Consider the following 23,475-nt stretch of genomic DNA (forward strand, 5'->3'; position numbering starts at 1 on the left):
ATATAAATGTTTTCTGAGCTCCTCCTCCTTCTCTTGCTGAAAAGCCAAATAACCAGCATGGTTTTTGAATTATCAAGATATGTCCACAAGATTATTTTCACTGAGTCTTATCAAATACCTGTGGAACCTATACTTTCTTTTAGTTTTAATCAAAACCGAATTAAAACTGTAGCTGTAGAATTGTTATTCCTCACTAACATTCCTCCATCTGTTCCCCGTCTCTGATCACACTCCTCTTTCACTGGTTCCCTCCCCATCTTTTCATGTTCACGTTTATTCCATCTTCAAAGATTAATTTCTAAAACCCACTAGCAAAAAGATGAAGCAAACATACAAAAAAACTCAAATAGCTTTCCTTAATCTTACAGACCCATTCAACTGGTACCCAATCTCTTTCTCTCCACAGTCACAAGTCTTGAAAACTTTCCTCCTTGATTTGTCCAAATACCATTTGCAAAAGGTTTTCCTAAAGATGTGGGTGGCAAGAGTGGTAGCATTACCTTGTAGAAGCTCAGAGCAAATAACTTAAAATACAATATTAGGAATCCCTGTTTGTAAGATCTTGGCCATGCCTGCTGACATTTCTCCACATGTCCTACCTAATTGCTATGTTGCTAAAAACCTCCTCACTTCCTCTTTCTTCTACTCCCTTTTTCTTTTTTTCTCTCTTCCTCTCACTGCCCCAAATTCCTGTGAATTGGGAGTTTAGCATCTCTTTGCTGGGCCAGCCTCTCCCTGAGAACCTAGTCCTCATAACCCAACATAATGAGATATTCACTCTTTGAAAGTAACATATACTAGCTTTTCAAATAAAATTATTTTCTCATGGTGCAATGATAGCAACATTGTCACTAACATTTAAAAGATAAAAACTATCATTGATCTAGCTTTCTTCTTTGCGCTCCTTAGTCAAATGATCATCAAATCATATTTATTTTTCCCTCCCAGTGCATCAAATCATATTTATTTTTCCTTCCCAGTGGTTATTACAACTGTTCTTTTTTTTTTCTCGTCTTTACTCTCAACGTGTAGTTAATGATCTTATCATCTTAGTCATGGATTTACTATTTGAGCTAGTAATAGAATACTATTACCATCAAGTACTGTGAAAATTCTTGCCCACTAACTGTAATCTAACACAGTTTTCATGGGTGCAGAAAGAAGACATGAGTTTTCTGGGTCAGAGGTAAAAGGCAGTTTATTACAGCAGCAACCACACTATCATCATTTTGATATCAGTTCTTTGAGCTCCAGTTCCTACAAGGCAGGTGACACCTGTGCATGCAAATGTGCCGAGATGAATGTCCACGTTGTAGGTTACATTATAGGATAGAAACTGTGAGCTTAGGGGACTCAAATCTTTTATAATCTCTGCCCTTTATTCTAAAGGGACACACTATCTGTGTCTGCTAAGGTGTTCATTACATGTTGATCTTTGGTAAAATAGTCTAAAGCAAGGCAGTTAATGCCTCTGCTCACGCAGATACACAAGAGACCCACAGAGAATTTTTTCCCAATAACTATTATATAAGCAGTTATTCTAAAATGCCATTTTATCATGCATCATGCTTCTTCCACATTCAAAACTTAATATGATCCTACACACACACACACCCTCACACCCTTAGACACACACTTACACACACACACATGCACCCATACTACTTAAAGGTGACATTCCTACTTAGCTTGCTACCATATTCTAGCCCTATCTTTTTCATTTTTATATTAAAATTTTAAGCTACATGGGTCCTTTGCTCCTTGCAGACTGGTTTAGTTAACTGCCCCTCCAAAGTGCTTTTCTTTTCAGATTTTCTTCTGCGATTTCCTTAAAATATTTATCACATGAGCATTTATTAAGACCTATTGTGAACTAAGCCCTATAGAGAGCATATGTTAACTAAGGCAAAGAGTGTTCATTCCTCAAAGAGCTCAAAACATTGAGTGTTGGATAACATGTATACACAAATAGCCATAGCACAAATAACCTAACCACTTAGCTTGATACTCAACCAAGAACTGTGATACGAGCATCAACATTCTCTGGGAGATATGGTGTGGTAGGTAGAGTATCTAACGTGCTGCCATATAATTTGGGGAGATTGTGAAGTATATATAAAGTATTAATGTCATCAATATGGGTAATTAGTAGAAACTCAGAGTCAGTAAATATTTCCCCCTTCCAGCTTCTTTCACTTTATGATCTATCAAAAAGCCTGCCACAAAACAAGCTGTAAACAATCACTAGTATATGTCTTCATTTTTCAAACTCTTTAACCCTTTTTTGTCTTTGAACACTTTAAACGAGTGATGACATTTGCCAGGCTTGAGCCAATGGAGTAATAGCTATTACTCATGAGAAATATGCAGTTGTATCACCATGAAACATGGAAATTACATTTCTGGAAAGTTGATATAAAGTTGTTTCTGGTTTCAGAACTCAGTATTAAAATCTCAGTACTTTATTTATAGTAAATTCAAACGCTTCTGATTATGTATTTAGGTGATTTGGAGATTCTGCAGTTAAATGTCATGTAAACTTTTAAGAAACTTGCTGAATCTGAATTAAAATATTTGCTTAACAGACGATATGAATGTATATGAGTGTTACCAATTACAGTGATTCAGGAACAACAATGAAATCACCACTAAAAATAATAATAGCAACAAAGTGCTTCTTTCTTAAATCATTGTGAAAGATGGGGAAGACAATATATAATATTTGATAAAATTAAAACGGTAGAAATGCATCCAGGAAAATTACCTTATAATTAAATGTTTGCTATATACCATCATAATTTCTTGTCCTTATTTGTTTCAACCACCTCTCCTTCAGTAATTTCATTTCCAATTAGCTGATTAGTAGACATAGAGGAGGGGAATAAAAACCCTGATGGATAAGTGAGTTGCCATGGCAAACTTACACTACATTTTTTTGCCTCTGCCTATAATTATAAATGGTAAAACATAATCTTTGTCATTATCCTTTAACATGATTTAACTCTCTCCACACCAAATAACTCTACAAAGTTTGATATCATGCTAAATAAAAGCAAGCAATTTCATCAAAAATATTCTTTATATTAACTAGAATGTGTGTTGTAAATCTTAAGATTCTAAGACAAGCGCAAGCAGCATGTTAAAATACAGTGATTTTGAAATCTTACATGAATGTCTACATTGCTCATTCTAAAATTCAAAAGAATGAAAACATTATTTTAAATGTGTTGTTTGAATAGCACATAGATAAATAGAACTCACAATGGTAATGAAGGTATTAACTTTTTAGCAATGAATTGCATTTTCCTCAATCCTGATAACGTAGACAGTCCCTGATGCACTAAGACTAGTTCTAGGTAACTCATACATCAAAATAAATAAATAAATAAATAAATAAATAAATAAATAAATAAATAAATAAATAAGTGAAAAGCATCCCTGCTTCCTCCGGTCCATATTTCTATCTCCCCACCCTCCCTTGGAGCCCCTGTTGCCTCTGCCACTACAGAGGACCCCTGGGAAACAATAGGAAGCTTTCAGGGACCCTCCCGGTACAGAAATAAGGGGAAAGAAGCAACTATGAGAATCCGAGTGTGTAGGGTCAAGCCTCAGCCCCAAATATTACTCTTTCAGCAGCAACCTCTTCTGCTCCAACCAAAAATACAGTTTGCTGTTTTAAAAATAGCAAATGGTAAAATCACCATTTAGTTGTACTGCCTGATATTCTACCAGTTGGAGAGTCATAAAGCTCACCTCAATTAAGAGCATGAAAATTCTGACAGGTTAAAGCTGCTTTCTTCCTGCTGTTCAAATCATAATATCAATTACATAAATAAGGTTTATTTTCCTGCTGAAACTGGGTAGAATTTGCACACCCTGAGGGGATGGAGCTTTGGATTTGGTGGGGAAGAGCAGAAGATAGCTTTGGAGCAAGAAAGCTTTGGGGGCAGGAAAGCCTGGGGGTGGTGTGGTATGGGTGAAGGGAAAAGGCCCTGGCATGTTGCACCCAAAAGCCTGGGGGAAAAGCAGTGGGAGCAGGAAGGAGGAGGGGGGGACAAGACTGACATGTTATTTAGGATTGTCCTCAAACTCAGCAAACAGGCACCACTTCTTTCCCCTCCCCTCATCTCTTTCCCTCTTCTCTCAAGAGGAAAATAGAATCATACATGATACACCTTTTGAATCTCACTTCTTTCACTTAGCAAAATGCATGTGAGATTCATCCACGCAGGTATTAACAGTTTATTGCTGAATAACATTCCGTTGTATGGATGTACCACAGTTGGTTTCTTTATTCACCAGTGGCAGGACATTTGGATTGTTTCCAAACTTGCTGTAGACATTTGCATACAGGTTTTTGTGTGAATGTACACACTTGTTTCTCTTGGGTATATACCTATGGGTGGATTTGGTGGGTCGTTTGGTATGTGTTTAACTTTATAAGAAACAGCCAAGGTGTTTTCAAAGTGGAGATAGCATTTTGCATTCCTACCAGCAATGTATGAAAGTTCTAGATGCTCTACTTCCTTGCTACCACTTAGTCTTGTCAATTAAAAAAATATTTAGCCATTTTAATGGGTGCATATTATATTTCATTTTGGCTTTAATTTGCCTTTCCCAAAAGATTAATGATGTCCAGCATCTTTTCATATGCTTATTTGCCATCAATACATCTACTTTGTTGAGTTTCTTGTTAAAATATTTTGTTTAATTTTTATTTGGTGGTTTGTTTTCTTATTGTTGAAGCTTGAGATTTTTTTTTAATATGTTCAGTTCACAAGTGCTTTGTAAGATATGTGATATACATATGTATGGTTTGTCTTTTCATTTTTTTTTTGTATTTTGCAGAGGAAGAGTTTTTTCATTTAATGGAGTCTACTTTATCATGTTTTCTTTTATGGATTATGCTTTTGATATAATATCTAAGAACTCTCTGTTTAGCCCTTGACCACAAGATTTTCTTCTATGTTGTCCTCTAAAAGTTTTATATTTTACATGGAGATTGATGATCCATTTTGAGTAGACTCCTTTTTGATGCTGAAAAATTTCCAGTTTCACCTAAAAATAGTTGAACTTTTCTTATCATGCCTTTGGCAAAATATCTAATAAACAAAAGCTTCTATGAATTCAGCAATACTTACAAAATGAATTTGACTTTCATTAAGCAGAGCAGTGTCTGTGGTAAACATCTGTACAAGTCTGCAGCAAGTGCTAGGATGCCTGAGGATTTGAGGATTCCTTGAAAGAGCTGCACACTCATCGCCACCTAGTGGCTTGCCATCCACAAATCTGGACCAGTCGCTTCCTACTGTAGATAAGCTCTCAGAGTGAACAAGTGCTCTCTCCAGAGTCAAAGAGAAAATTAGTTACATCTAGTGTAGAACATAGATCTCCTGACCTGTCGTCCTGTGCATGTTCCATTACTGTATTAAAATTTTATTGAAATTGTTACCAATTGCTAGAAAGCACATCATTACAGTTACTTCTTTTAAACATTTGCTTTGTGTTCTATAAACTGTTTGAGAGTATGTACCAAACTTTTTTTAGTCTTGGATGCTCCATTTTGCCTCATGCACTGATATATATCCTAACGTCATAATTTGGCAGTTTTGGAATATGAGCTTGTTGAGCTAATGGTTCTAGTATGTTTATAATCTTGTCTGGGCAAGGAAATATTGCAGAGCCATCTATTGCTATTAGATTTGCTACTAGAAAAACCCGGAAGAGTATTGACTAGATACAGGAAAAAATATTCAGTATTGACTGGATAGAGGAAAAGGTGTGGGGAAAAACTAGACTGAAATCCAGACTGAGCCACTTACCAGCAGTGTAACCCAGGGCAAACTACTCAACTATTTTTTGTCCCACAGTGAAATAAGTATAGTAATACATAGCACATGGGGAAAATGTATGGGTTAACTAAAGTAATGTGTATGAGAGCCTGGTGAAGTATCTGACATGTTACCAAGATGCCTAAGTTCCATCTTCCTTATCATTGTTGGAGTAAAAATTCCATTTGTAGAATTCAAAAGCTAAGCACAATGGAAAGTGAAAACTAAGCTCACAATTAAATATTAGTCAATTATTGTTGGTCTAACCTAGACTTGTGCTATAGTAAATATAGATAGAAATATTCTTCCCAAGGTAAGTCTTTATTAGAAGTCACAGAGTCAAGAAGTTATCCAAGAAGCCATGATGAAAAGAAGTGATCCCTCGAGCAGCCCGTGAAAATGAAATATAAATAGCTTTCTTTACAGTGTTATTTCTGTTAGCTGTGGTCTTTCAGCTCCTTTCTGTAAGTTTCCATGTTTCTCATGAGGGCTGCTGTTTTAGCCCTGGAAGGTTATTCTTTATGATTATAGCCACTAATGTGGTGGCATCAGTCCTGCAGAGGTCTTGGGAGGTAGGGATAAGGATAGAGGCTGGAGCGGGTCAATGTAACCAACTTAGACCTTGGGTCTCAAAGCTGCATTTAATCAAGTTCTTTCCTAATGAATGTCACTTGTTTTCTTCTGTTATCTATTCCTGCCCACAGCTTCCATCTTGCTCTGGCATCCTAATGTCCTTGCTTGGCATCATGTTGTCTCTTGGCATGGCATGAATGACTTCCCTCATTGCCCAGAGAGGGTATGGGTTTTGTCATCTGTGGCTGTCATTGCAGAAATATAAATGAAAGTGCCTTTGAGGTGAAATAAGCATGGCAGGAGCTGGCCTCTGGCCTGGCAGGGGTATAAATGCATCGTCCTTGGAAATAAATGTGCTTCCTCTACTTTTCTTGGCCTTCACAATCATATACCTTTCTTTTTCTTTCCTGACTCCCCAGACCAGCTCAACACTGCATACCTAGGTTTTCTCTTTTCTCTACCCCAGTCTCTGCCTCCTGGCCCCAACCAATCAATATTTACCTGCCTTTTTGCAGCCTAGACATTTTAAAATGGAAGAAATCTAGCACGACATTAACATAATTCTGGCATAAGCAAAGTTTGGCACCATCCCATTTCTACTTTTTGTTACTCTGCCCCATCTTGTTAGCTCTCTTCTGTCTGCCCTCAGATATCCAGTGCCCTCTGCAGCCTCTTTATTATCTAGGAGTGGGGTAGCCCCTCCCCTTTCCTCTACTTCTGGAAGGGAAGCATGAAATTCACTAATTCATAGAGATACAGTAAAGACTCATTATTGCTCATACATATGCCCAGCATAGGGATATTTTTAAGAAAAGATTGAGGACAATACAAATGAAATAATATCTAATTGTAGAATCAGGCACCAAGAAAGGATGTGAAGACGATTTCAGTGTAGATGGTTCTTTCTGCCATATCATATGACACAAGCATGCCACAGAGTGTCTGGCAACTAGTTCAGTAATGGAACGAACAATATTTATTTCTCCTAGGGAACTGCTAACTTGCCCAGATTTCAAAGGCTCCAGGTCCTTTTTCTGTACCTATTTCCTGAACAGAAATTCAATCAATCACTCCCTTATTCATTCAATGCATCTTTCTTGGGCACTGATGTCATACATTATCCTAGTACCTGGGGTATAACTATCCTTTTTAGAAGCTTTCAATCTGGTGTGGAAATGGAAAACTATGTGTGATTCAGAATAGTGTGATGTGCTATAAAGAGGATGTGCTGTGGGGAAACATAGGAATGTATCCAGCATGACCTTGGCTTACACCAGAGGCAGTAACACCTTAGCCCAAGTCTGAAAGGCAAAGAGGAAGTATTAAGGAGAAGGAGATATTTCAGAGGTAGGGGAGAACCTAGACCTGGGGCAGGCTGGGGTGAGGGGTGGACTCAGGAAGAGCATGGTTTCAGCATTGGGTTCTTGTGGGGAACCACAAAAACAGAAATATCTTGCACACTTATCATGAGCCAGGCAGGGTTCTAATGAGTTTGCATATGTTTCTGCTGGTTCAGTGCCACTAGCAACCCAAGAGTAGGGGCCTGCAGTGCTCTGTGCTCCATAGCTGGTGCCACCCTTCACCAAGACCTTACCAGCACACTCTGCAGAGAAATCTTCAAGACTAACTCCATCACATCCTCCAACCCTGTTTCCATGAGCCCCCTCAGGAATCCCAGACAAGTCATTTTTATCACCTGGACCATCCCCAGAGAACACATTCCCAAACGTAACCCAATCTTATGAAATTCTGACTTCTTAAACTCTTGCACTGCCTGTGTAACTGTATCATCCATTATCATCACAGTTCCATCTCTAAATTATCCCTCATCTTTTCATGGACTCTCCCAAAGGGCCCTGCTCCTGTAGCCTCCCTTTCATTCAGAGTTCTTTATCCCCAACATCAACAGCCACAGGACCTGGCAGAAGGGTAGGGGCCCTGGATACTCCTCATTGCTGCTTCCAACCAATTGGAACTTCTTCCTCCTTAAACCTTTCTTTTTCTCTTGAGCCATGCTATTGCGAACTCCCCTCTTATTGACATCAGCTGAGGTCTTGGAGCAACCTACCTGCATTCTTTGAAGACTTTGGCACTGGGTTCACTTCTGTAAGTTTTTTTTCACCACTCCTCCATCTAAACTGTTTTTTCCACCAGCTGCTCCATCAAAACTGTTCTTATCATGGCCACCAAAGACACTATGTTAAAAATCATGGTAATTTCCCAGTGCTTGTTTTATTAAATCTATCAGTAGCTTTGGCACAGTTGATTACTCCTTGAAACACTTTCTCCACTGGGCTTCCAGGACATAATGCCCTCCTATTTCTATTCTTATCTCCCTGGCCACTCCTCCCTTGTTTTTCTTGCTGCTGCCATCTCATATCTTGACCTCTAAACATTGGAGGGCCCAGAGTCAGCCCTTGATCCTTATTTTGTCTCTGTCTGTACTGACTCCCTTGGGGATGTCATCTAACTAGAAGTGCTAAATACCATCTCTAAGCTGATGATGCCCATATTTATATGACCTTCCCTTGTTTATCCTTATGGCTCATTCTATTACTTACTTCAGGTCTTGCCTCAAATTTCACTTCCCAGAGAGGTTTTCCCTAGCCATTCCATATAAATTAGTGTTCCTCGCCCCCATTACTCTTTATTTTTCCTCCTTTGCTTTTCTTTCTAGCACTTTTCTCTGTCTGGCATATATTTATTTGTTTATTGTAAGCCTTTTGAGAATAAGGATTTTGTTCACTGTTGTGTTCCTAGCACGTAGAAGAATATTTGTCCAGAGAAAGCAACCAGTAAAGGTGTGTTGATTAAAAGCATGAATTCACTTAGTCCTGACAATACCCCAACGATCCTATTAGAAGGGTTATTACAGATGAGGAAATGGAACTAGGTTACCCCATTGTCACACAGGTGACAATTTGTCACAATTTGCCTGTGTAACCCATTGTCACACAGGCAGATGGACCCCAGAGACCACACTCTTCCCTAGTGTGCTAAAGAAGCCAGAAGGTACCGGGAGCTGAGGTCATAAGAGCCCTTTAACTAGGTGGTTTGAAATTTATTTTGAGTATAATAGGGGGCACAGAGGGAGGTGGGGGGAGTGACATGCCCTTGGTAAGGTGCTGACCCCATCAAAATATCCATGTAATCACCCATCTCCAGTTCCCTGGCCATTAAATCATGACAGTTGGTGCTTTGTTGGAAAGTTTAGGCTGACAGCATGTCTATTTTACTAGCATCCAACTGGCCTGTGCTGAAAATATCTAAGACAGATTTAGTTAAGAACTTTAAATCAACTCTACCTTGAGTCTGTGGAATTGAAAACATTACTTGCTGTTTCCATGACAACTTGATAAAGTTGACATAATTCCTAAAGAAGCTTATATGTTAATGCCCAAAGACCATTTATTTTGCTCTTATGCTGCTGACCCAAAATGTCACAACTTGAGCTAGATAGTCTAGTAAAAATTAAGTGGTTTAAAGAACACATTATATTTTAAGCTATAGTTGAAAAGCATATTTTTTTAAACCTGATTAAATGCATTTTTAAAATACTTGTAATGTTAATGCTGGAGTTCCTTAGAGTTTAGATCTTCATGGATTCTTACCTTTCAGTTACTTCGTGCACAGGAGTTGTAAGATGCAGGGGATATTTCCCTGTAGGCAGTAAACACATTTGGTTTATAGATGCTAAAATGTACCATGTTTCCATGGTGAAATGATCTACTGTTTTCTGTTTTAAAGAGAACCAGCTGTTCACCCTCCAATACCTCCCAAGCCCAGTTCTCCTGTTTCTTCCCCTAACCAGCTGAGGCAGGATAATAGGTAAGACTTAGCACTCCAGAATTCCTCATGCAAATGAAGGAAAATAAAACTATATGAACTGTTAACTGGGCTCATGCACAGCACGATCATGTTTTGTGTGCACATGCACTAAAGAAGCACTTGTAAAGCTTTTTCTAATTGTATTTGCCCACCCCTATGTGTATTTCTGATTGACTTTGAATACTGACAGCTATTATTTGTCTTATGAAATTGTACCTTCTAGATAGAAACGGAGGAATATTCATTTTCAGGAAGGGTTTATGTTCAAGCTTCATCTAGTGTGCATATATAAAATAAATTATATGACAATTCGATGTGTATATGTATATTTATAGGCTTCTATTTACTCCCAATTAAGTTTCCCATTAATAGCTACATCTCATCTGATGAAAGATGTTCTTGGACTTTGTGTTACTGCTTAAACCTCATGTTAGAAGTACCTTTGGGTAATTCTTTAATCTTATTTTAGCTAATGAATTTGTAATATGTTGAAAAACCATCACAAATTTTGAAGAAGTGTTCTAATTAATTTGTCTCAGAATCAGAAAAAAGACAGACTTTCTTTTCAGCTTGAGTCTCAGTCACTCCATAATTAGTACTTAGAAACTAATTCAGAGATCGAAAATCTTCCCATGTGTTTCCATTAAACTGGTTAATAATCCCGAGCCATTATTATTGTGAGAGTTTAAAAAAACAGTATTACAATGAAGACTGAATACATTAGATTCGCATGATTGCCTGCCTTTGATTCTTCTGTATTTTTGCTTTTTGATGGTGATTTTTTTTGACACCATGTGATACACAATTACAGAGCTATTCTTCGTTAAGAGGGTAATGCCAGCTAGAAAGTGCTGACTGGGCAGCAAGACTATGTAGCATTAGGTATTCATTTTCTTGGGGTAAAAATCCAGATCTGAATTTCTATTCAGCGAAAACTCACAGAATCTGTAAAACTTTATCTTTAGGATAAAGGGATGAATTTTTTTTCAGTCAAGAGAATATTTGGGATGGGCCACGGTGTCTCAGCAGGCAGAGTTCTCGCCTGCCATGCCAGAGACCCGGGTTCAATTCTTGGTGCCTGCCCATGAAAAATAAATAAATAAATAAATAAAGAGGATATTTGGTCACTAAATTAATGCAAAGTACAAAACATGTTTATAAATTTTTATTTGCAAGATGGTTATAATCATATTCTTAAAAATAACTTCTTAAACTTATTACTTATATTATTTTCATTTTACCCTTATAGTATTGAACGATTAAACCTTAATCTGAATAGGATTTTTTTAAAGGGGCTAAAATAAAGTATGTCTAAATTCTAATCCAAAATCAGTAAAACTTATTTAGATTAAAAAAAAAACTAATCTTTATAGGAATTGGCATAAACATTTTTACTACTCTAATTTCTTTCATCCACCAGTGATCTTAAAAACAAAATTAGGACAACCTGCATGTTTTAAACTCTGATTACTTTAATTACAGCAAGGTGATTTTAATGAAAGAATATAAAAAGGAAGTGTCTCCTTTGTAATTAACACATGTCCTCAGGAGTACAAAAAAATAGTTGAATATAGTTTTTTTTGAGAATATGTGAGAATGTATAAGTAGGTCAATGAGATAGAAAAACAGAAGAGAAAAGGCTTATATCATAAACTGTGACAGAATTTAACATAATAAAACTTAATTCTGATAGCCACCAGTTCATTTTTAATGTGTACTTGATATATAGACGTATTTCCCATTTTATCTGCACAAACATATTTCTTGGCAGTACTCAAATAAGATAACAGTATGAGAAAAAAGTTGCACCTTTGATATCTAATAACAAATAAAAAGATTCTTAATATTTTAAAATATATTATCAAATGGGGTAAATATGATAATATTTTATTGATGTCTGGAGACTAAAAAAAGAACATAGGCATTTTTAGAACAAATATTTTCAGATATATCTAGTGATTTAAAAATATATTTAAAGTGATAGAATAAGTTAAAAAATAAGTAGGTATATTGGCCTCTTTGGAATTTCAAATAGGAGATGATTGAGTTCCAGCCAACCAAAAGAGCTGAAGTAAAGTTTGACACCCCAAGTAGAGCTATGGTTCTAACACATTTTGTCTGTTTGAACATAAGTATTTTCTTTTGAATTTAAGTTTAACAGAAAAATGTTTTCTTGTCTAACAGATATTGTCTTTAACTTTAAAAATATAGGCAGATATGTCCACCTAAGCCACATGTATATACAGAAACCAACAGATTTTCTGCAAGAAATTCAAGGTATGATGATCTGTATCTTATTAATTGTAGAAATAATAGAGTGTCTTTATTAGAACACATAAAAATATGAAATAATAATAAAATAAATAAAACCAGTCTTTCAACTGCCTTCAATATGATGGATAAGAAATATTTTCATATGTATTCACAGAAATTTATTCCTTTTATTTTTATTCTAATTTTGACATTAAGAAAGCAACCAAAAATGTCCTGACATGAAAAACAAATAAGATCAACCCCCCCTGAAGGCAGGAGAGCTTGCTCACCTCTTTATTTCCACATCTTGCCCCAAGGCCTTGGACATGGTGTTGACGTGTAAATAAATAGGTGGAAATATAGTCTCTTAATTAAGCCTGTTGTTCAAAATTATTGTCTAGAATTGGCTGCATAGAGTCAATTGTTAGAGAATGCCTGGTTCTCCTACATCATCGTCAGGAAGATTCTTACAAATTTTACTGAGGCCTTTGGGTAGGGTGACATTATGTTTTGGTTTCCCCAGGAAAGTTCTGGTTTATGCCTGTTATCTTGCACATCCTATCTGAGCTAGTCTTTGTTTTGAATATGCCTCGTTTTTATTTTTTTGGAGAAAATATTGATTTTGAAAATAATTTTTGAGCAATGCAATCTTATCAGTCTACCAGCATAATGAAACAATTTGCCAGTCAAATAAACAGTTCAAACCTTAAATTCTAGTATGAAACATAAATCACATGGACACCTTACCTTTGGGTAGAATCATGTTTCCCTTGTACATAGTGATTTAAAATGCAGCTCTCAGCATTGCCCAAACTGTGCCACAAGATGTCAATGCATGTTCTGTGAAAGAAGGGCTTAATGGTCCAATACACTTAGAAAACACAATTAAATAGAGCACTTCAATTCACAACTTCTCAGAACCTTTGGTGTGCGTATGTGTATTCTGAATCACCAAAAGTTGGTTCCATTTCCCGAACTTGTTTGACTACAAAATCCCTTCTCGTGGAAGCCTATTAACGTTTTATGAGACATTGCTTATGAAATCCAGGTCTTAATTACAGCAAAACCTATAAGGGTTGTCCTAATTATTCCTTTTCATCAGCTAGGGATACCAGCCTGGATTCATGCCTGTTATGTGCCAGGTGCTGTCATCTATTCTATAGTTTAAAAATTTATTTCTTTTCCTTTGGAAGCCTAAGAAATGCATTTTGCCCCATGTAACAGATGAATTAAGTGTCTGGAATGTAACTTGTTATGCTCCTTGCTCTGGTAGACAAACTTCTGAACACACGTCTGTTTTACTTTGAAAAAGCTCTTTTCTCTTCCATATCTTTTTAAAGCATAGAACTTGGGTGCAGTGAGTACAAACACTTATGAGAAATTGTAATTATTCCAGGGAGCACTAGATGGCTGAGCAGATGCCCAGGTGGAACGCCAAAGAGGGGCACGTGGGTTTGTGTGTCAAAGCTGGGGTGTGCAGGCCTGTGGGTGCAGAAGCTGATACGGTATAGCCATTTTCAATAATAGCCGTTTTGTCATTCTGCTGAACTAAGTAATTCCTGAGCAACACGTAAATGATCACTTTCTTCATTGAGAATGGATGAAAAGTTTGTCTCTACTGCCCTTGATTTATATTTATTCTCCTTTGAAGGAGTCTGGATCTGGATAAAATCGTTAAAGTGGCCACTACGCCTCAGAAGATGGAAAAGGGGTGAGCTCTCAGGGCTTTTGAGTTTCTTGTTTTCTTTCTTTATGTTTCAAAATGTTTAACCAGTACCTTTAAAAGTTTCAAATATGAACAAAACTCCAATGCCGTTTCTTATATATAATTTAAAGGAAGATAGGCTTGGCTCTCTATACCAGTGTCCCTGCATAATGGATTCCAATCACATTAATGGACTCTTTTCTTCCTCTGGTGATTTTACTCATCCCAGGGACCCCAGCTGCCTCCGGTTCTGAATTCAATCCAAACTCCCAGTCCTGATTCGAAGCCCAGATCTCTGCTTATCTGTCTCCCCAGCATTTCCCATCTAGGAGGCCCTAGGCAATACTCAACTTCCCTCCCAAATGTACTGTTTCTCCAGGATTCTCTTCTGCTCTTCCATTCTTGCCATCTCAACTTTCTGGAGCCATTCTTAATTTCCCTCTCTCTTTTCTCCTCTGTGAATTAATGCCACCTCATGCTCACATGGCCTCCCCAGTCTAAACCCTCATGGTTTCCAGCATATGTTATTAGAACAGCTCTCCAGACTCACAACCCTCCAGTCTCTCCTCCTGGTAAACCATTACTACACCTCAGTGTCAGTTTTCTTCCTAAGATTCTGTTCTAAACATGTCCCATTCCATTTGCTAATCTACTAATCTGGCTCCTACCGGGCATTCTAGAGTTATTTCTGACTTTACCCTACATTCAAACCAGACTAAACAACTTCTTTCTACAGTTTCCAGACACTCTACCCTTGTTTATACCATTTACCCAATCTGGAGGCCTTTTCTAGCCTCAAGACTACCCTTTCAATCTATCTAAACTCTGTCCATTTTTTAAGTCCATTTCAAATATCCCCTGCTCTGTGAAGTCTTCCCTGGGTGACCCAGGGAGATATGGCTTCTGCCTTTCTAAGCTATTAGAGATCCACCATTTATGTTTTTATAGTGCTTAATCAGATTCAGTTTTGTTCCATGTTATTTGTGTAAATGTATCATCTTCTCTATCATTTCTATAATCTCTGAGGGAGATGTCTGTCCTTTCCAGTGTCTGATATAATGCTTTGTACAAAGTAGGTATTTATGTAATAGGTTATGGTAAAAAAATGATGAACAGTAAGAAAATACTGACTATAAATATTACATAGTTTAAATCCCAAACTCACGCACTCAAAATGTCCTCGTTTCTTAGAATTTAGCAATGCTTAGAATGCTGCTAGGTATCACAGTCTCGGCCAAAAGAGCAAGAAGAAACAAAAGTATTTTCTGAGCAAACTGGTAAACATACCAGGAGCTCTAAATCTATAGGGGAACGTAGAAAACATCATGAATCTTTCATTCCCATTTCTTCTCTAGTCCAACTGGATGTTTAATTTTATTTATTTACTTTTGTTTTACATTTAAAATTTGGGTTTTAATAGATATTTGATAATATTCTGGTGGGCAATCAGGATGTTTGAGGGACAGGTGAATATGTTAAAAGGAAGTAAGGCTTTGACTTAAATCAAACAAAAACTAAGAGCTGCAGTTAGTTTAACTTTCCTGTCCTTTCTCTCTACCCACAGTTCACATATCCCACAGCCTGATTAGCCATCACAGGGAGAAGTGGTTGCTTAGACAGGGGCAAGGGAAAATGTCTATTGCATGGGCATGTTTATTGCAGAGTATTGTTGCTATGAGCTGTCTATAGGGATGAGAAACAGCTTCTGTATCCAAGCTGCTCTTTGCCATGCTCCTTTGTGAAATGGCACATTGCTGCTCTCTGATTAAGAGCACTTAATCTGTTGCAAATGCAGTGGTGAAACTTAATATCCAAATCTTTCATCAATTTAAAGTCATTTTAAAATCTCAACATCTTTACACAGAATACAGTCTCCATTTTATTTCCTTTAAAACCTCAGTGAGTCTTCTCACGAGTTATGCTAAATTTGTTGTGATAAACATGAGCAGCACGAAATCCTGATAATTTCATCATTGTGACTCACCACAGCCAGAAAAGTCTGGGGCTAAAGTTCACAGGGATTCTTAGGTTTGCTCTTTCCCTTAGGGAGACAGATAGATACTCAGCCTAAAAGTTGGAAGGTAGAATTTCAAACTAAGACACAATAATGTGGCACTGTCACAGTATTTGTCCTACACAAGGATAAAATATTAATTTTACATCAGAGGCAATGACTTTTGTATTTCAGTGCTTATTCTCAGCCTTCAATCCCATCATCCTATATGTAATGTTACTTAAAAGGATTCCCCTCAGCAATGACTATTAATTTAACATATTGTCAGGGTCTCTAAAATGACTACCTCAGTTGCTAGTTCTGGCAATGCATCATGCCAGGCACCTTCAAAGCTCCTAAGTGATTTGGTAACTGCATCTCTGTAAGGCTGAGCCAAAGTCTTAGTTTCTCTAAATGCAGTTATTTTTAAGCAGGTTTGTTGAGATATATCCACATATCATACAATTCATCCAAAGTGTACAATCAATGGTTCGGTTCGGTATCATCACATAGCTGTGCATTCGTCACCACAATTTTAGAACATCTTCTTATTCCAAAAAAAGAGAAGAAAAAAAATCCCAAAATATCCCAAACCCCTTATTCCCTACTATCATTGACCCTTAACCTTGATGTGGTACATTTGTTACTGTTGATGAAAGAATATTAAAATATTACTAACTATAGTCCATAGTTTGCAATAGATGCAATTTTCCGCATATTCTATTCTATTATTAACTCCTTGTGGTAACAACACATATTTGTTCTAGTTCCTAAAAGATCATTTTTGTATTTATACTTTTAATCGCTGTCATCGTCCACCACAGAGTTCACACTCTAAGTGCAGTTTTAAAAGTTAATAGAAGGCGGGCCACGGTGGCTCAGTGGCAGAGTTCTCATCTGCCATGCCAGAGACCCGGGTTAATTCCTGGTGCCTGCCCATGCAAAAAAAACAAAGTAAATAAAGCAAGCATTTATTATATGACAATTTTAATACTGAACAGACATAATTTATTATATTGGCCAAAATTAATTGAGAGTTCATTTTTTGTGATACATCATACTGAGCACTAGCCTATTGATCTTGAGGTAGGTATAAGTATTATTTCATTTTACAGTAAATTCAGGGGAAACTGAGACAGCAGGAGGTTAGGTGATTCGTCCAGAGCTGCCAGCTAGTAAGTGGTACATCCCTATTGGAACCCAGGTGTCCCTCACCTCGGAGCCTGAGCACGTAACTGTGGACTTACTGGGCCTCGCAACCTCTAAGTCCACACAAGAGAGGACACAAGAAGATACAGAGACATTGAGAACGCTTAAACCTTTCCAGAAAAGGGAGAAGGGGAAAGCAAACTTTGTGAATTAAAAAACTAAATGAGGAAGGCAAGAGAAATGGGGGCTGGGAGAGGACAAGCTATGAAGAGACCAAGAGCAAAAAACAGAGAGTTCTGCTGCAGGAAACACTCCTAGTCTTCAGGCTTGTGGGAGAAGCTGAGACCATGTGATTCTGAAGGATATTCCGGAACCCAGGAGTTTAGCTTAAACACACTGCTCTTGGAAGAGCAGAGCAAGTTTAGCTTGGAGTGAGGCAGAGGTTGAACTCAAGAAGGAAGCCAGCCTTACTGATGCACACATATTGTCCAATAGCTACTGCATGCAAGTCCATTGTCCAAACTAGAATCTATAATTGATCAATGTAATTCAATGTATTTATGGTTTCAACTAAAACTTTATTAAGCATCTACTGTATAAAAGGCACAGTACTAAGGACTGCAAGGGGTACAATGTCAAACAGAGTTCTAAATTTTAGTGGTTTATGTATAGAGACTGAGACAGGTGTGCAATTGCTGTATTACAAAGTATAATAAGATAAGCCTCATAAAAGCAATGAAAAAAGAAAAAGGGCTCTAAGGTTTTAAAAAAGGTAGGGGCTCTATTCAGTGAGAGAATGGGAAAGGCTTCCTGGAGGAGATCCTTGCAAGATGAACAGGACTTTCACAGATGATAAAGGGTGAATGCACACTGTATTTCAGGGAACTCGGAAATAATTGTTTTAAGGTTGGATCTGCCCTTTGACTCTCAATAGACTTTTGCTGATATGAGATTTTTTTTTCTTGCAAAAGCAAAGAATTGGATAATCTCATCAAAATGAACAAAAGCTTGAACAGGTAAGATTTAAAAGCATCTATTTTGCTTTATTACTGACTTGTGTATCACAACATATTTTTTCGGTTTGGAAGCCCCCATACTGGGCTAGTCAAAAGTATCTTACAAATCCTTTTCTTGATTAATTTTTTTATTAGAGAAGTTGTAGATTTATAGGAATATCATACATAAAATGCCTAAAATACAGAGTTCCCATATACTACCCTATTATTAACACCCTGCATTACTGTGATACATTTGCTATAATTCATGAAAGAACATTTTTATAATTGTACTATTAACTATTGTCCATTGATCACAATACAGTTCACTGTGTTATATAGTCTTATGGTTATTCTTAAAATTTTAATTCAAGTAACATATATACAATGTAATATTTCCCCTTTTAACCACATTCACATATATAATTCAGTGCTATTGTTATATTCACAATGTTACACTAGCATCACAGACACTTTACATTCAACCCAAATAGAAACTCTGAGTATCATACAAATATTGAATAAAAAGTTTATGGGAATCATAAATATTTCATTATTATTATGAATAGTTATTAAAGTTTAAAGATATTAATATTAAAGTGTCTGTTTTTTTATTCTGTTTATTAAGGCTATTATATAAATAATTAAATTTTTCTTGGTGAAATATGAATACACAAGTAGAAAACTATAGCTTGGTTTTATCACTTTTAGTTTGACCATCATTAACACCACTTATTATCTTAGTTAACATTATCCCCTTATTTTAAGTAATTTATAATTGCATAATTTAAAAGCTGCTGAGAGAAAAATGAATAGTTGAAGTCTAATTTAAAGCTGTGTACAATTTTAGTTATCTCTTTTTCACTTTGCACACTGAGACACTAAATGGGCAGGTGCCAAAGAGAAAGAAGAAAATAAAGCAAATGTTGAATGAATTGATTGATCTGAGGATGAGATGTGATTTTCACACCCTATTCTGACAATAATGATCTGTAATTGATTATTGACAAATCACTTAAGTTTGCTGGTTTTCAGTTTCTGCCTTTATGGTGAGAGGAAGTTTTTAGACCAGGAGCCACAGACATCATCCCTACTGAGGTCAGGCCAGATGAATTAGTGAAAGGGGCTGACTGTGAAATTGGAAGTGAGGGAATTGAGGTAAAAAGGAGAGCAGACGCCCTGTACAAAGTGCCCGGCTACTTCTAAGCACCAGGTGACAGATGCCACGTAGAAAATAGAACCTAGTGTTGTAGAACATTTTTAGGAGGTCCTAAAATCCAGGTTTCTATGCCCAATGGTCATCTTTGTAAACATTTGCTCACTCTAACAACAAAAACACTACATGACCCCAAACACCACATCTGCAGATGGATTAGAGCTTGTGAATTACCAGTTTGTATCTTTTGTTTTTAATTTTCCCTAAGGTCCATTGCAATTTAAATTTTGAGTCTATGACAATACCTGTTTGGAATGAAGCAATTAAAAAAGACTTGTAGCTCACTTTTCCCAACCAGCTTATATTGCCTGTCTTAGATATGTTTCTAAGTATATGTTTCTATTGAATATGTGTTATTATCACTGATAAGGTTTTATGTTCAATTCATTTAAAGATATCAAGGTCTTGATGGTCTCTTCAGAGCAAACCCTAAGGCAGAGAAAAGGTAAGTGCATCAGTCTCTAATGTGAAAATATCACCCAGATTGCTTATCTTATTCTTTTAGACATTAGCTGGAAGGAGTCTTATCCTCTGGCATGGAAATGTGCTAGCAGATGGGATAGTGCTTTCAGTATTGTACATTTAGTTCAGACATAATTGCCCAGAAGGATTTCTGCTCTTCCATTCAATAAGAGTAAATGAGCAATTCATGAAGAATGTTTATTGTATTTGACCTTTTTAGATACCACACAATGTGATTTCAATATGCAGTCTTTTACTAGAATTTCTTTGTGTTTTAAGAGCCAAAAGTCTTGAAAATCTCATCCATGTGAACACTCGGACAGACAGAGATGGCAAAGGGTAAGAGTCTATTAAACTCTTATAGGCTATGTTGACTGAGTCTAGACTGTACCCCATTTTCTGGGTGATCCCTCCTGTTCAGAACAAGACTAGTGGAACAGGTCCTGGGTCAGGGTTCAGGAGATGGGTGACCCTGAAGAAGTCTCTTAACCTCTAGAGACCTCTATTTCTTCATTCCATAAAATGAAGGGTATGACCTAGATGATATCCAAGTTCCTTTTTATAGCTAAAAATGAAAGAAATCCAGCTGGCTGTTATAAGTCATGGACAGTAGGCTGGTTTTATGAACTAAATGTATTTACTTAAAGACATTTTGGGTGCATGGATGGTTCAGTGGTAGAATGCTCACCTTCCATGCAGGAGACCTGAATTCGATTCCCGGACCATGCACCCCCCCCCCCAAAAAAAAAATGTATTTACTTTAAGACATTTTAATGCTGAGAGCATAGCTCCTCAGCACCAAAGTCTTTAACATGTACTAAGGCACTTTTTCATTGGAGTCTTGCTAGAGTCATTTCATACGTATATCTCAGATATACCGGTAAATAGCTCAAGGTAAAGAGCCATGCTTTTATTTATTTTGTATCATAAAAAGGATTAGTTAATGATTCGTAACCAAACTGTAGCATTTGGGAGATTAACTGATGGTTCTAGAGTGGTGCCATTATGGTACAAATGAACTCACGTTACTGATTTCACCTTTTACGTTGAGAGAGACTTATGTTACTGATTTTATTTTTCATGTTGAAAGTACCCAAACTCTTGGCAGTTTCATCAAAGAAAACCCAAGGACAGCCAAGAATGACAAAGGGTAAGGATTTGTCGACTATTATTTCCCCCCAGAATGGCTGTTTAGTCATTACATTTGCTTTCCTAAATATGATAATTATTTCCATTGTTATGGTTATCTTTAAAAACTATCTGTGCCACTCTGTGCACAGAATGGTATTATAGCTTTCCAAATCATTTTGGCAGATGTGTTCACTACACTCTCTGATGTAGAACATTTAACAAAGTCTATATGATTAAAAGTGTTGGCAGTAATGATGATACAAACATCGAATACTTGTTAACAGTGTATTATAATGTAAACATGCACAGAGTATTATAGGTGATTTTTTCCAAATGGAGAACAGATAAAGGGGTAAAATGGTCAATTCTCTATGTAGGGTTATATAAGCTTTACAGGAAAAGGTGAAGTTTTAGATATTTAAATTTGGAGTTTGGAAAGTTCCATAAAAGTGGAGAAGAATAGAAAATTAGGATCATTATCACAAGTAAATCACTTTGTGAGCTAGAGAGTAGAAGAAAAAGAGAACAGACTTTCAATCTGGGATAATTTGCTAAAACCGGGGTTGTCTGCAGGAAAGACTCCAGTCTTACCTGTGTGGTAGGGAAAAAGTACGTAGAATTTGAAGAAGGGGCTGTGACGTCAACCTTCTAATAGGTCAAGACTTGTAATGAAAAATTTAATGTAATCGTTCCTTTTCCTTCTCCTTTCTCTCCATGCCTCCCTTCTTTCTGTCTTATTTTGTAAGATCCTAAACTATTAACTGTCTTACCACGGTGAAATTAAGGGCAGATAAAAATGGCAAAGGGTAACATTTGGTCAGTTGGGGAATTTAGAGTGATTATCTTTCATATTCCCTAATAGATTTTTAGCTGTTGACATGGAAGTTTTATTGGGTGTAGTTAATTTATGTAAAAGTAGCAGAGTCACAACAGAATTTTTCCTACTTTTCCAAGGTCACTTCTGAGCCATTAAATTACTCTTGAACCATTGATGAGAAATTGATTTCTCTGAAACCTCAGAGTATTTAGATTGAAAATGTGGATTGCTGAATTTCTACCCTGACGTGATTTTTATATTTAAAAAAAGACAATATCTCAGTAAATGTATTAAAGTCAGCCCCCTGCTAACATACACTTAAAGGACAAAGAAAACAAAAGCTGAGAATCGATGGTAACTTTTGCTTCTTAATTGATTCAGCCATAGCTGAGCAATGGTTGGGAACTTAATATCAAGATAACTGGAATGTCTCTACCCTTTCTATGCAATGAGTACAGCCACTTGAATTAAATATTCTAAAGAACTCTTGATCCTTTAGGTACTGGTAACACATCACTACTGTTGTCAGAAATCGACTATTACCATGAGAAATACCATATATCACTGAATTGTTTTCTCTCTCTCTTTTTCTCAAAGTATAGAGAAACCAAGGCTTTGGAAGATTTAGTAACATTAATCATGGGACTCACAAAAATGAGAAAGGGTTATTACAGCCTCTACCTTTAGGGCACTGCCCTTTTTTTAGGTTATTTTTTCACACCTCATCAGGAATGAGAGTGTTATGTCTCTTCTGTTGCAGGTGAACAGTTGAACTATTTAGACCTGTCAGAGATAACAGAAAAGGAATATTATTGCTCTTTCCATAGGACCACATGCTTCAGTTACATTTGAAGTAAATGCAGGAAAATCTGCTACATAAGCTTGTTTTTGATATTTTCTCAAGTAATTCATAAATTTCATGTTTTTTATTTAAATGAAGAAATTAAAAGGACAAAATTGCAACGTGAGAGGCATCTCCCATTCTAATTTCGTAGTTTAAATCAAATACTACAGTGGAAATTAATAAGCATATGCTAAGGATAATTAAATCAGAAGTCATTCTGGTCCTTTGGACCTGGAAACATCAGACTCTACTTTCAGGGACATTCTTGTTTAAACACATATTTTAAAGAAAATTGTATGTAGCCTAACTGACATAAGATTTTGTTGTTTTTTTTCAAAGAAGCCAAGATTTTGAAACTAAAGTTGAAGAGAACACCAAGACAGATAAAACCAGCAGAGGGTGAGAACTGCTTGGATGTTTCTGAACCTTGGATATTTTTTCACAGATGAATTGTGTGGCCTTTTCAGTTTCTTTTTTTGGGGGGGACGGGGAAGGGAATGTTATGTCTTTAAGTCAGTGTTTTCTCTTCAAATGATCTTCACTTGGAGAGTCTACTATATATTCTATCTGAATTTACATATAATACCATTAAATCCTAAAGATTAATTGTATATTTATAAGCAATTTTATAATAAAAATAAGTTTAATATCAGCATAATGATTTTCCCCAAAGACTTG

The 23,475-nt window shown here is 36.6% G+C and overlaps 1 protein-coding gene across 11 annotated transcripts in view; it reads left to right on the forward strand.

The window, feature by feature from the left end:
- The window catches only part of SCEL (sciellin), a 121,771-nt gene that overhangs the window by 40,314 nt on the left and 57,982 nt on the right, over window positions 1-23,475 (forward strand). For 9 of the 11 annotated variants that reach the window (XM_077158478.1, XM_077158481.1, XM_077158477.1 and 6 more), the window contains 8 exons: window positions 10,152-10,232; window positions 12,444-12,509; window positions 14,137-14,196; window positions 18,304-18,348; window positions 19,938-19,988; window positions 20,285-20,344; window positions 21,096-21,155; window positions 23,137-23,196. In XM_077158478.1, coding sequence (XP_077014593.1) covers window positions 10,152-10,232; window positions 12,444-12,509; window positions 14,137-14,196; window positions 18,304-18,348; window positions 19,938-19,988; window positions 20,285-20,344; window positions 21,096-21,155; window positions 23,137-23,196 — 483 coding nt within the window. The remainder of the gene's footprint in view (window positions 1-10,151; window positions 10,233-12,443; window positions 12,510-14,136; window positions 14,197-18,303; window positions 18,349-19,937; window positions 19,989-20,284; window positions 20,345-21,095; window positions 21,156-23,136; window positions 23,197-23,475) is intronic. The other 2 variants (XM_077158484.1, XM_077158486.1) reach the window with 1 other exon arrangement.

Source organism: Tamandua tetradactyla, chromosome 4 (genome assembly GCF_023851605.1).
Source record: "Tamandua tetradactyla isolate mTamTet1 chromosome 4, mTamTet1.pri, whole genome shotgun sequence".
In the NCBI taxonomy this organism is placed as follows: Eukaryota; Metazoa; Chordata; class Mammalia; order Pilosa; family Myrmecophagidae; genus Tamandua; species Tamandua tetradactyla.